Raw genomic sequence first — 14104 nt, forward strand, 5'->3', positions numbered from 1 at the left:
TGTATTTAACTTACTTTGGGTGAACTCAAGCTGTGCTGAACGTGCTCCGAGCATCAGCTGATGTGACCAGACTGCAGGGGGACCTGTGTTGAGTTCCGACCAGGAACCCTTCAAATGGTTTGCCTCAGAATGTGTGTTTCTCTGGCCACTGAGCAGGCTGTTTCTCACCTCCTGTGCCTTGCCCCAGGATCATCGCTGCTGCATGCCTTATACACCCATCTGCATTGCCAAAGCCGTGAAGAACTCCGCTGAGTCAGAAGGCATGAGGCGGGCTCACGTGAGTACAACGGCCGGTGTGGGAAGGAGGGCGGGAGGTGGTCAGAAGGACCCAGCTCTCTCCTCCTCTCTGTGGCCCTGGGCCTAAGTCCTTTGCTCTTCCAGAGTCAGTGGGAGAATGAAATAACCATTATGTAGGCCTGAAGTCAAGCTACTTGTGAGTCTAAGGCAGGAGGATAGTGAATTTGAGTAGCAGGTATATAGTAGGACCTGTTGAAAAAAAGAACAATAAAATTGGATGTATTAAAATTTTGTAAAATATAACACAAAAACACAAAGCAGGCTGAAAAGATGGGTCAGTGGTTAGGAGCACTAGCTGCTCTTCTGGTGGACATAGGTTCAATTCCCAGCACATGCCATCTCACAGCTAGTAAGTTTAAGTCTAGTTCCAGGAGATCTAATGCTGCTTGTCTTACCTCTGTGGGCACTAGGCACACATGCAAACAAAACACCTATAAATGTTACACACACACACGCACGCCACATGCATCCATAGGATAGTGTACAGGGTGGGGGGTTGCGGTGTAATGAGAAGAAACGGGCTTCCGCCTGGTGAGCCTAGCAGGGTCTGAGGTTGACAGGCTGACCACAGTCTCATTCCCGGCCCGTGCAGGGCGGGAGTTACTGGTTAGTGGAGCTGCCTGTGTGCTCAGGTGGAGGCCCCCGACTGAGCCTCAGCTGATGAACAGACGGGCAGCCTTCTTCTCACCCAGTAATGAGAAATGCTTGACAGGGCTTCCAGGAACTCCAGCTTCACCACAGCATGGAAGCCAGAGTGCTGCTGGGACGAAGCCTTGGGAGGGTGGCCGCGGGACTGGGGCCTAAATCTCATTACCCGACTCTGGTTCGTGCAGATTAAAGATGCCGTTGCCCTCTGCGAACTCTTCAACTGGCTGGAGCAAGAGGTTGGTTCTTATCTTCATTGAACACGTGGCTGTAAAAGACCGAGCTGTCGGCACTCCGTGGCACAACTGTGGCCTCCCTGGACTCTTATGGCCCAAAGCTTTCGTCTGAGTTCAGTGTGTTCCGTGGCACCGTGTTCTATAACTTTGTGCACACACATTGATAAATTCTGTGAGGAAGAAATTCCATCACGGTGGCTCTGTGGTGTGACAAAGGAGTAGGACAGGTAGCCCTCCTGAGTCACAGGCCAGCTGGGTATGCTGGGAGCAAGCTCCGTACGGTTTGAACTTTAAGCCATACAACTTTTTATAGTAAATTAACTCTTGGCTGTTAGTTTTCCACCCATCCATACCTGGAGTTGACAAGAGCTTAGTTTCTTGGATCTGCTATTGAACAGAACTCACTCTCCCTTTAACAATGAGCTGCGAGAGCTGGCAAGAGCGGCCTCTCCTCATGTCTTCTCGTATGGCCACGGTTCCTCCAAACTTGCAGCCGCTGGTCTTTGTGAGTCATTTTGTTTTCCGCGTCGATGCAGACAGGCCTTTTCGGTTTGTTTACGTTCCTCTTAGGACCGTGTAGTGTGAGTACTGCTCATGTGCTTCAGGAAAGATCCAGGTGCTGACGACACTGCAGCCAGGGGCCAGGTTGTCTCTTTACGTATCTTCCTGCGAGTGATGATTTTAGTCTTCCGTATTTTCCCCTTTGTTACAGCCCTGTGGTGTCTTTGCACTAACCTCCAGTGCTGTGGCCTTCAGCCGGGGGTGCTTTGGAAGTTCTAAACTTAGACGCAGTGCATTTGGCATTCAGTGCCGTGACAGAAGAGTCCAGAGAAATGTTAAGTGCCCGAAACCCTTCCACTTTAGGCAGCTGTGTTGAGAGCCTGCCAAAGTTCCCTCCTGTTAGAGAGCAGACACAATGTGTCCTGAAGAACGGGCCTTCGGGCGTAGGATTGAAGACAAGTCAGCTGTCTAATGAACCCCCTTCTGTCTGAAGCACAAGCGACTCTCAGTGATGATTTATAAGCACCTTTTCCCTCTCAGGTTCCCAAAGGTGGCGTAACGGAGATCTCTGCAGCTGACAAAGCGGAGGAATTTCGAAGGTAAGTGTTCATTGAGGAGGCCTGGGACCCTTGTCCTGATTTCTTGGCCTGCTGAGTGTGCTGAGAGGGTCTCGGTTCCCAGCACAGCGCAGACATTGCGGTGACTCTGCTCTCTCTCGGTTCCAGGCAACAGGCTGACTTTGTGGACCTGAGCTTCCCGACGATTTCCAGTACGGGACCCAACGGCGCCATCATTCACTACGCGTAAGGCATGGAGACAGGAGCACAGGCCTGGCTCTAGCCTCTGTACTGGAGCCCGAGCTGGGGAGGCTTTCCCCTGTGTGTCTGTGGAGACTGAAGTGTGAGATTAGACCCCAGAGGCCTCAAGTCTCTGCCTTTCAGGACTCTCTTCTCCCTTTTTTTTTTTTTTTTTTAAGATAGAGTCTCACTCTAGCTCAGGCTGGTCTGGAACTTGCTTCGTAGCCTACGCTGGCATCAGCCTTGTGATGATCCTCCTGCCTCAGCCTGAGATTACAGGGATTAGCTACCACACCTGGCCATATTTCCTTTCCGAGGCTCAGAAACTGACTGGGATTCCGGAGTGTCTTCTTTCCTTAGCAGCAGGTTTCTGGATGTCCTGGTGTGTCCAGTGTAAGCACCACTGCCAACATCTAAAAGATGTACTGCCAACTGATGTGGTAGAGAGATGCTGGGCAACAGAGCCATCTCTCCTAGACTTCCTAGACTAGGGTTGTTTGTTTTTCCTTCCTTTTTACCACACGATCTGTGAGAGCCCACAAGCCCACAGAGCCTGAGGGGCATTGCTGTGCGCAGGGCCTGCGCCCTGCCGGCCGGGGGCGTAGGAAATGTAGTTAGGTCGGGCATCAGCTTAGCCAGCTCGGCACTTCTGCCCCGTGTTCTGTGCTCTGCTTTCTCCTCTTCCAAGAGCAGTGAAGCAAAGGGTGTTGGGCTGTGTCTGGGCTGCGGTTGCGTTAGGTTTTTCTCTCTCAAGTAACTGTTTGGAACTGTGAGTCCTGGGTAGATTTCAGAGCTGTGTGTGGGAGACAGTCACAGATGTGCCGACACCACTCATAACGCTCCTGCTCCAGCACACAGATACCAGATGATGATGAATTTCACGGCGGTTAGAGCAGTAACAACTCCAGGGCCCTTTTCTCCTTTTCCAGTGTTTCTTCACTGCAGGAGGTTCCAAATCTGCTTAGAGGCTGTGGCAGTACCTGATTGTCTTGTTACTGCTGGAGAGGGATTGGTACCCGCAGAGTGTGGACTGGGAGTGTCATCCCTCTGGGTGTCCCCAGTGATGCCGTCTAGAATATAGGATGGGGAAGGCGGGTCACTTCTCACAAAGAACCACCCAGTAGAAGTGGCCCACAGGGCCCTTTCCCTGCAGGGGAGGTGGGGTCTCAGCACAGAGATGCTTGGGCAGGGTTCCGAGCCCTGGGACCAGCGAGCTGATCATGGACCTTGGCTGTTTGCTTCCCGTCCTTGGAATGCAAGCTTAGACTGGTTGCGCTTTCTGTCAGGTTTGTGTGTGTGTGTGTGTTGTCTGTTTGCTGTTTGAGATAGGGCCTCATTGTATAGTTTAGGCCTGTCCTAACTTGTAATCCTTCTGCCTCAGCCTCCTTGTTGTTTTGCTCTAAAAGTCCTCTCTCAAATACTGTTTCTGTTATAGACGTGCACAGTTACTCCTCTTCCCCTTAGTTGGGAAACTAGGCTGTAAAGTCTTTGAATAGTGTAAGCTTAACGCTTATAATTTATTGGGTAATTTTTCTTTTCATAGCAACTTCAAACTTAAATATGTTTTAGGAATAATATACAGAGGCTGGATCTGTTCCAGTGGCTTTCCTTCCTTTGTTTCAATGGAGTGCTTTACCATTATAATATTATATTAATTTCTAAAAAAAATTTTGTGATATGGTGAAGTCACAATAACTATGACGCATGTATATAAAATGCTCATACCCAAGCAAAGGGAAAAAAATATACAGAGGCTGCATATACTGGTACATGCCTGTAATCCCAGTATTTGGGGAGGCAGAGACAGTTGGAGCTCTGAGTCTGAGGTTAGCCTGGTCTACTGAGCAAGTTCTAGGACAGTCAGGGCTACATAGAGGGAACCCTGTCTTGAATGCCCCCTCCCCCCAAAAAGAAAAAGTAGTATGTCATATTCATACTTGATCAGATTTACCGCGTGGCTACATTTTTCGAATAACCAATTTTGTTTACCGTTGTTAGGCCTGTCCCTGAGACGAACAGAACCCTGTCCCTGGATGAGGTGTATCTCATTGACTCTGGTGCTCAGTACAAGTAAGTGAGCAAGGGCTGCTGCACGGCCTGAGTGTGCCCAGCTGCCGCCCATCCCCCACCCCTCTCCGCCGCTGATGGGCGTTTTCTGTCTCATCGTCTTCTTGACCTCTCACTGGAAAAACCCAGTTGTGAATGTTCCTACAAAAGCTGATGGAGCTATGCAGTCCTTGGCTACACACTGGTAATCTATGGAACCAGCAACTGGGAGAAAGTGAGCTTTGGGAAGCAAGAAATAGCCAGAGTAGACACTGTGTGTACAGAAGGCCCTTCCCTATCGCAGTGGAAGTGACGGGGTGACCCCAGTCTGGTCCGATCACACGGGGATCACTTGGTCATGGTGTATATTTCGTCTTCCCTGGATTTTATAGGAAGGTTCTGGAAGTTCTTTTTCTGATATGAACTAGTGGGTGTGAAGGGCATCTCTGGGTAGTTTTAGGGTCTCTTTAATAGTCCAGTTCTCCAGCAGCAGGGAAAGGACTTTGATTTTCTTGCCACAAGTACTTGGTCCAAGCCTCTGGCACTTGGTCTGTTGCTCTTCGACTCAAGGGGCAGCCCCTCACTGTACGCCCCAAGAACAGAACCTGCGTCCGTTCCCGCCCTCGCAGGCCAGTTTGGCTTTTGCACTTCGGTTTATGTTTTTATAACAGTTTTATTGAGATACACGTCACCCACCTGAAGTATAATGTTAGTGTTTACATACATTCGAGTTGTACAGTCACTGCCACAGTTAATTCACCTGTGTGTGTTTGTATAGACAAACCTCTTCAGGTGTGTGTCTGGGAGTTAGGCTCAGGCGGAAACAGCTTAACCTTGGAGGGAAAGCTGTTTTCCGAAGTGGGCATTGCCTGTGCCGGTCAGCACCGAGTGTGTAGTTTCTCCATGTGCCCTGTTTCATGGCTGAGAAAAGGTTGATTTGATGGGAGAAACTGTTTTCTCTGCCTTTGACAGGGATGGAACCACAGACGTCACCCGGACCATGCACTTTGGGACCCCTACTGCCTATGAGAAGGTAAGGTGAAGCAGAAGCCGAGGCCCCCTGCCTTCTTCAGAAGGACATTGTTTTTATCAGGGGGTTGCACAAATAAATAAAATCATAAGCAGGGTAGTAAAATGCTCATTTTAGGGGAGTCAGGCTCATTGGCTTTCTGAGATCTGTGTAATTAATTATTGGAGACATTTGTAAGAAATTTAAAAGCATGCTGTTAAGGTCAGAGCAGCTCAAGTTCAGCTTCAAATAGCCTTGGCCCTCCCCTGCAGGGGAGCGGGTAGTCAAATGTATGGTTTGTACGATTGGATTCTGAAAGCCGTTCTTAGTTGTTCGAGGTCAGCCTTCCTGTTTACAGCTCCCCTCTCAAGGTAGCATAGGACGGTGAGGTAGACAGATCTGCCAGGGCTCTGGAACCCGGCGTAGATCCTGACCGTGGTCTTAAACATGTGTTTCTTTTGCGTGGACACAGGCACAGCGGTGGCTAGCAACCAGGCTGCACATGAGGCTGCACTGTAGGCCAAAAGCCAGGAGGTGTGTCCTTAGCCCGACAGGCCCAGGCTCTGAGCACTGCCTAGAAGGGTTTTGCAGGTCGTGCTGGGGAGCTTTTTTGGTCCTGGGGGCTTGACCTTGCCATTTGCAGCTGCGGGCTACCTGGAAGATTTTGGGCATTGGGTGGTGTAGGGCGCATTTGCTGGGGCCAAATGCAGGAGGCTCGGACGCCAGTCCTTTCTTGCCCTCTGGCAAGCCCTTGGCCTTGTGTGGGCTGACAGGGACGATAGCACGCTGCTGTGGAGACAGATGCCGAGGCCTGGCTGCCAGGCTACACGCAGCTGCCCGTGGCATGTGGCTGGCATGGTGCTCGCGCACCCCTGCTGTGGAGGTTGACACAGGGTGTGTGGGCCGTTGTAAATGTTCCCTGGTCTCCCCATCTTCTTGACAGAAGGGAAGGCCTGGTAGATCACCTTTCTGCTACGGCTTTAAGTTTAATTACAAGATTTCTGGCAGTTATCTGTGGGTGAGCTATTGAGGTGTTTTTAAAATTTTTTTTTTAGTGTCACTCTGATGTTCTCTGTAGTTCCCGTAGACACATTGACAGGCAGGCTGCTCTGGAGAGCTGGAAGACTGCGGGGCTTGAATACCTGTCTCCTGCAATCACCTTCTGGGTTTTCTTTGGCAGGAATGCTTCACATATGTGCTGAAAGGCCACATAGCTGTGAGCGCAGCTGTTTTCCCAACGGGAACCAAAGGTAGGCGGTTCGTCCTGTAACATGGCAGGCTCAGAGCTCAGCCATATCTAAGTTTGGGTGCAGAAAAAAACGTATCCTTCATTTTGAGCCAGCACGTGGCTGCTGGGAATTGAATTCCGGACCTCTGGAGGAGCAGCAGGCAGTGCTCTTAACCGCTGAGCCATCGCTCCAGCCCGCGTCCTTCCTTTTGATTTGTCAGTTCAGTTTGGCACAGTTAGGATATGCAGGACCCCACCCCCAGCCCCCGTGACTCATGAGCCAGGCTTGGAGTGGTTTCCAGTGGTGGTTCTGGTCACTAACAGAAGTGCTTGACACATGTTGGGGTAAATTGGGCACAAAGGCCTCTGGGATACAGTAGAAGTTAGAGTAGCCTTCTGAGTGTCTTCAGCAGGGTCCCAGCTCCTCCTTCAGTGGCTGTTGTTGGATTTATGTTCCTGGAATCCTGTCTTGGGATGGATTCTGCTCTGAATACTGGTGGTTGGGGCATTGGCCTTGGCTCAGGCAGCTGGGTGTGCACCCGCCACCGTTGGACATGGTCCTCTCACCTTTCATGCTTACCGATGTGTGTGGCCTGGTGGGGATCTCATGCTTGTAGTTCTGAAACCTTAAAGTCCCAGTACCGGGAAAGGGACGTCTGTCACCCACTGCAGCCTCAACCTGCGAGCAGGCACCCACCCCTTAACCTGCCGGTGAGCAGTCTGGCTTTAGACTGGGCTCTGACCCAGCTCTTGTATTTCCCGTTGTTAGAAAGTTCCATTTGCTGGGCTTAAATCTGAACTCTTCAGTAACCTTTGCCTTTTGGTTTCTGTTTGACCCCGAGGCCAAATGTAATACACCTAATCCCTAAGTACTGTGAGTACTGACGGCCGGTTGTCTTCTAGGCCACCTTCTCGACTCCTTTGCCCGGTCTGCTTTGTGGGATTCTGGCCTGGATTACCTGCACGGAACGGGACATGGTGTCGGCTCGTTTTTGAATGTTCACGAGGGTCCTTGTGGTATCAGTTATAAAACGTTCTCTGATGAGCCCTTGGAAGCTGGCATGATCGTCACTGATGGTAGGTGTCCATGGGCAGAGGGCAGAGGGCAGTTCTTTGTTGTTTCTTATTTTCCAGTCATTTTAAAAAGAAATTGGTAATAACTTCCTCCTCCTGTCATTTTAAAATGACAACCTTTTTCAGTTTGGGGCTCGTTTTAGAAAGAGTAAAGGTATGGTTAAGAAATGTAAAAAAAGGGTCTTTTATATGTGTAGACATTTTGTTTGTACAGGGTCATACCAGACATGCTGTGTTCTGCTACGTTGTATTGCTCCGTGTTTGTCATTTTGCTCAGTCCTGTGAATACACAATGTGCACTGTGTAGCAGATCCCCATTAGTGTATTTTGCCTTGTGGTTAGTTTTCAGAACCTTAGAACCTGATGCCTGTAGTGTTGTCCCTGGGATGGCTGTCCTGGCTGGGGTTGTTGTCTCTGGTGGGCTGCCTCTCATTTTGAATTGTTGGTTCAAGAGCCAGGGTACTATGAAGACGGGGCATTCGGGATCCGCATTGAGAATGTTGTTCTGGTGGTCCCTGCGAAGACCAAGGTCAGTGTTCACACTATTGATGTAAGTTTCCTTCTGTTATTACGGGGAGACGAATGTTTTTTGTGCCTTGGTGGGGTCAAAATAGAGCTTCCTTCCCCTGATACAGGGATTTTACTAGACACTTCTTTCCCTTGTAAAACCAGAGACGGACAGAGGAGGTAGCTCAGCGATAGCATCCTGGCTAAGCACAGCAAGGCCTCAGTTTACCCATAGCACTATCCAACACACAAAAAGTCCCAGCCTGAGAATTGGGCTGGGTGGGTAGAGGCACCCGAGTGTGATCCCCGAGGCTACATGGTAGAGAGCTGTCCTCTTACATATACTCAGAATTCAAAACAAAAGCTTAGCAAATAGGACCACATGGCTTATTGATTTGGATGGTTTATACGCTCTTACGGACTCAAACTAGAGATTTCCCTAAGTCCAGACACCCTCACGGTAGCTTTGTGGACCTGTCAGTGGGAGCGCTGAGCACCAGTGTTTGCTGGCTCCTGGAACTCAGAGGGGTGTGCTCACGTGGTGTCTGCTGTGCTCCTTGTCTGAAGACTATGCCTGGTGACTGCTGGTCAGGTCCCACTAGGAACTCAGCCTGTGGTTAAGGGGAGTGTAATCTGCTGTTCCCTCTCTTCTCCTGCAGTATAATTTCAATAACCGAGGAAGCCTGACCTTTGAACCTCTAACTTTGGTTCCCATCCAGACCAAAATGATAGATGTGAATGCTCTTACAGATAAAGAGGTAATGGGGAATCTTGGGTGGAAGTTGGGAGGAAACATTAGTAAGGGGTGGAGACTATTCTCTGGTCCATTCCCACAGCTCTATTCAGAGGTTAACTGCTTCCGAAGGCTCCTCTGGGACTAGCCATTCTTGGGTGTGCTGGGTTCTCAGCACAGGTGGTCCTATTCCACAGGCTTTTGGGCCCAAGGACTCATGGGTAGGCACATTGCTTTTCAAGAGGAAATTTCAGAGTCAAATGCAATGGTCCTCTCCAGCAGATAAGGATCCACTTGTCTCCCCTTGGCCACTGCAGGTGCCACACTGTTTTCTTGTGTTGCAGGAAGCATTAGGAAGGCAAGAGGCAGAATCAGTGATGTGCTCAGGTTGCACAGATACGTGAGGTGGTCCCAGTCTGTCTGTTATGCTGCGGTCACTGTGTGTGGCACAGCCACGTTCCCTTCGAGGCTCACAGGACTGTCGGTTTCCGGGCTGGCTGCAGTGAGCTCCCCAGCTCTCCAGGGAGGCGGTTAAGGCCAGGGAAGAAGCTGGGACTTGGAAAGGGCAGGAAGCAATTAGCGAGCCAGAGACAAAGCAGCTTTTAATCTGGGAAGCTGGAGACAGGACACAGGTTCCAGGGCAACATAGAAGTTCTGTCCCTATGCACGCAGAACCAATCCTCACAGGCGCCTACCTGGCATCCTTCTTGGCCACGAAGGGGAGGGAACCTGAGGGCTCAGCTGCTCTCCGGAGGCTGAAGAGTAGGGTTCACCTAGCTAGAAGCCTCTTGTCATTTAACATTTGGGTCACAGAGGAAGTTCATCCACTTCCTGTTTAGCTCTTCTGTGTGCTTGGGTACCTGTGTCCAATAAGTGGTACCCATGGTTCAGCCAGAATTTGTGTTTACAGAATACTAAAAGGGCCTGGCGATCCTGCTTTGTTGAGACTCTGGACAGATTTAGACAGGATAAGATAGGATGCCCAGCCAGCAGCAGCCTAGCGTCCTGTGTCTCTCTTCAGTGGAAAGATCCTATCTGCAGCTTACGAGCCCTTCACCTTCCACACTGATGCCGTAGGTGCCAGGGAGCGTGAGCACACAGTGAGAGCCACCTACTTAAAACTCCATGTCCCATGCAGACCTGTGCCTCCTGTAGCATCCTTTGGTCCTTATCAAGGGCTCTTGAAAGCCCAAAGCTATAGTTTTTGACCAGGTAACCCTAACCACATGTGAACCAGGAAGTTAAGCATGGTTGGTTTTTCCTGGAACAGTTTTGCTAACAAGACTCTCGCCCCACCCGATGACACTGAACATAAGCAACTGGGAGCCTCCATGGATAGTGGGGGCAGTGTTTGACACACCAGGCAGTGTGCGGCCTCACTGTTTTAGTGAGGCCCCTTTCTAATACAGCACTCTGTAAGCCAGGATACCTTTTTCCCCGAAGGAACGGTAATAGCACACAACGTTTGTCCACTGACTGTAAAAATACCTGCTCCCTGTACTTCCATACCAGTCTGTTCTTGGTGGTCGGCTCCTTTAGGGTGTTTGAGAGTGTCCACCTTTTGTCACCAGATGGCAGCAGAGGACCATAGTGGGATGTGACTTTGGTTCCCCTGCAGACTTCAGGGCCATGGGGCCTCTGCAGTATCATTTCTCATACAAAAGGGCTTTGGGAATGTCCCCTCGGCCCCAGAGTTACAGCAGGCCACCACCTTTACTGCTGAGCTGCATCCACGGCTGACGGCCGTACAGCCTCTCCGCGGTGTTGACAGACACAGACACAGCGCTTCACTGGCCTTACCATGTTACCTCACTGCCTCTCCTCATGGCCACTGTTGCTTCCCCAGCGTGAAGCAGGGTTTGCTGTTATCAGTCAGCACCAGGGCCCTGGCTCTGTCAGAGCCTTTGGTTTATATTCCCGTCCGGGTCTCTCAGGCTTTCTCTGGTACCAGTTGTAGACTATTCCCTGAAGCTAGCTCCTTTGTAATTACGCAGCCTCCCTGAACAGCTTGTTTCTCAGTTGCTACAGCCAGACCAAACGCCCTGTCAGTCTGGGTCCGATTAGGTGTGTGGTCCAGTCCGTCCCGAGGACTCCATTCCTCATGGCATTTTGTTTTCCCTCTCCCACCACTCCCAAAAGGAGGGGACTTTACCCGTTGTACCTGTCACAGACCTTTTAATCCCAGGTCTGGTGTCATCCGTACCCAGGCACCGAGTTCTGTCAGCATCTACTCTTTTTTACAAAAAGGTTTTTCTTATTTTGATATGGTAGCTTATCCCACAAGGGGCTGTAAGTCTAGCTTATTCCCAGCCCTGCCATAAAAAACCATAGGCTGTGATGGCTCTCAATTATGGTTCACATCAGGGCTAGCTGGGCTGGTAATCATTCATCCAGCTTTAGTGGATATAGGGCGGGAAGCTGAGAGCATCTGGTCTCAGTCTTTCCTACCATCGGGCTTGGTTAGGTCTGCCACTATCCTAAGGGCAGTTGAGGGTTAGAGTCCACATGCCTGGTAAGGCACTCAGCTCAGTGATGAGCCCTTGTCTTGTAATTACAGTGGGTGTGGTTTCCAGGGGGAGCCTTGCTTGCCTCCAGGTTATTTCTGGTTCCCTCAGTCATTGCTGGTTCATGTTGGCACAGCACACTCTTCATAGCTTCTAGTGCAGCCTCCTTTCTCCTCACCTCCTCCTCCCCGACTCCCCGTTCTCAGTTTTAGACACTAAGAGCTGAAACCCTTCTTACCTAGTTGGATATTTTCTTGCACGAAGTCTTCATTGTTGAGAATGAGCCAAGAATAAAATTGCTAGGGGGTTTTCCCAGGGAAGCAGACGTTGGGGATCCAGGAGCGAAAGGACAAGACGTGGTGTGCCTCTTTCCTCTCGCTGTGACCACGGCCCCTGGGCTCCCTACTGTTGGCCTGTGTAGCTTCTCCGTAACAGTGTGGTGTCTTTTCTTCTCCTGCAGTGTGACTGGCTCAACAGCTACCACCAGACCTGCAGGGATGTGATTGGGAAGGAACTGCAGACACAGGGCCGCCAGGAAGCGCTCGAGTGGCTCATGAGAGAGACAGAGCCTATCTCCAGGCAGCATTGATATGGCCTAGCCTCTTTTTATAGGATGCTCTGGGGGAAGGAAGACACTTGGCAGACCCCGGACTTCTTTCTCCTTGTCCTCCCCCCACCCCGACTCCCCTTTTTACTTTTAGACACTAAGAAGAGCCGAAACTCTTCTTACCCACTTTGATATTTTCTTGCAAACAGTCTTTTATGAATTTTTAATTGTTGAGAATGAGCCAGGAATAAAACTGCTACACCAGAAGGAGGGGCCCCACAAAGCCGACAGCGTGGCGAGGGGGAGACAGCCGAGCCCTCTGGCCAGTGATGGCCAGTGATGGCCAACAATGACTGCTCCTCGATGGCCTCGTTCCAGGTGCTAGTACCTCAGTCATGCTCACCTTGATGTTCATGAGACCCTCCTATGATCAGTGAATAAAATCATCAAAACGCGGCTTTGTTTTGTTTGCCTCTTTCTCCAAGGTGCAGTGTCCTAGTAAGTTAGGCTGCTGGCCAAGAAACACAAAAAACACCCCCTTCCAAAAAACAAACAACCCCCCCCACAAAGATGGCAAGCAAACAAAAGAACAATAAGTTAAAAAATGATGCTGAAAGTCTACAGAATACCGGTGAAGTTAATTTTGTGTTGGCCAGTGGCTCCTGGGCGTCAGGCCCTCCCTGAAGTGGTTGCTATACCCAGGGAGAATCCGTTGGAAGATGCTGAATATTCCTCTCCCAGTGGGTATCACTTGGAGATAGAGCTTCCTGGTCCAAGGGTGGGGGCAGGGGAGCAAATATCCCTCCTCTTAGTGGTTGCCAGGAGCCCTCAAGGAGAAGCTTAAAACTAGCTGGTGATCTTCCTGAGATGGTTCTGTCATGGACTGTGAAGTTAGTGATGGATTTGCTTCTCTAGGCAAGGCTGAGAAAAGAACGTTTTAGGAAAGATTCCTGCTATTGATACGCTTTTTCCTGTGTGTGTGTGTGTGTGTGTGTGTGTGTGTGTGTGTGTGTGTGTGTGTGTCTGTCTGTCTGAGTAGGTGTTAGCTCACCCTTCTGAGCAGATCTCTGCAGAATAATGATGCTATATAGACATAGATGTTCTCTTAATTCTTGATGATTCTATAAGCATTCCTTATATTAGTAATTATTAAGTTATAATAGGACTGCTTTTAAGCCCGCTCCGATAATGAAAACTGCAATGAAAACCCTGGCCGTCTTCAAGTGTCTTGAGTTAACAAGCAGGCATCGACAACTTGGAGCACATCCTAAGAGGTTGTAAACTATTAACCAAAGGCCATACAAAAGGAACTGAGAATCTACTTCAGGTACAAGGGCAGAGATAAAATATTGGCTCGGTTTATCTATATGAAACTTCACTAATAACTTAGTCACAAACAAAAATTACGGTTTTTAACTTTCAATGACCGTGTTGAGCTAGTGACAATGTTTAGCCAGATAATTACTCAGTGGATATGCATATATCCATATAAACATCTCTCGTAACAGTTTATGAAATGAATATATACTTGAACTTCTAGTGAGCTTTTGTAAAAAAAAATGGAGGCTTGGGAAAATCATTTGATCTGTCCTAGAAACGGCACAGAAGACTAGGAAACATTACGTTGGAAGGCATAACCTTGGAAGGAATAGCAGTGGGAGCAGGAACTTTGAGCAGGAGGGAAGAGCAAGATTAGGAGAATGCGGAGCAGAATAACTCAGAAATTATAAGGCAACCTAAAAAATTTAAGAGAACAATATGCAGAATGAGAAACGAGCTCCAATCTTTATTGCATGGAGAAAAAAAGTCTACCCTTTTATTGCTAAATAATTAAACCCAAGTCTGTAAGAAGACAGTCTGCCTTGCTGTTAAAGAGAGGCGCTGTTCTGTCCCATGGTAAGGAGAGGCCTGCCTGCTCCCTCTGCTCTCTGCAGATTCTTTGTCCCTCTTCCCCTCTGCATTCTGCACATGGTTCTCTCC

General features: G+C 49.5%; 1 protein-coding gene across 9 annotated transcripts in view; it reads left to right on the plus strand.

The window, feature by feature from the left end:
• The window catches only part of XPNPEP1 (X-prolyl aminopeptidase 1), a 43810-nt gene extending 31230 nt beyond the window's left edge, over positions 1-12580 (plus strand). For all 9 annotated transcript variants that reach the window (XM_080911160.1, XM_080911155.1, XM_080911158.1 and 6 more), the window contains 11 exons: positions 188-277; positions 1131-1181; positions 2220-2278; positions 2405-2482; positions 4475-4546; positions 5495-5555; positions 6712-6781; positions 7663-7836; positions 8286-8362; positions 9000-9098; positions 12038-12580. In XM_080911160.1, coding sequence (XP_080767286.1) covers positions 188-277; positions 1131-1181; positions 2220-2278; positions 2405-2482; positions 4475-4546; positions 5495-5555; positions 6712-6781; positions 7663-7836; positions 8286-8362; positions 9000-9098; positions 12038-12166 — 960 coding nt within the window. In that variant the 3' untranslated portion in view covers positions 12167-12580. The remainder of the gene's footprint in view (positions 1-187; positions 278-1130; positions 1182-2219; positions 2279-2404; positions 2483-4474; positions 4547-5494; positions 5556-6711; positions 6782-7662; positions 7837-8285; positions 8363-8999; positions 9099-12037) is intronic.
• The last annotated feature ends 1524 nt before the right edge of the window (positions 12581-14104 follow it).

Source organism: Micromys minutus (genome assembly GCF_963924665.1).
Source record: "Micromys minutus genome assembly, chromosome: 2".
In the NCBI taxonomy this organism is placed as follows: Eukaryota; Metazoa; Chordata; class Mammalia; order Rodentia; family Muridae; genus Micromys; species Micromys minutus.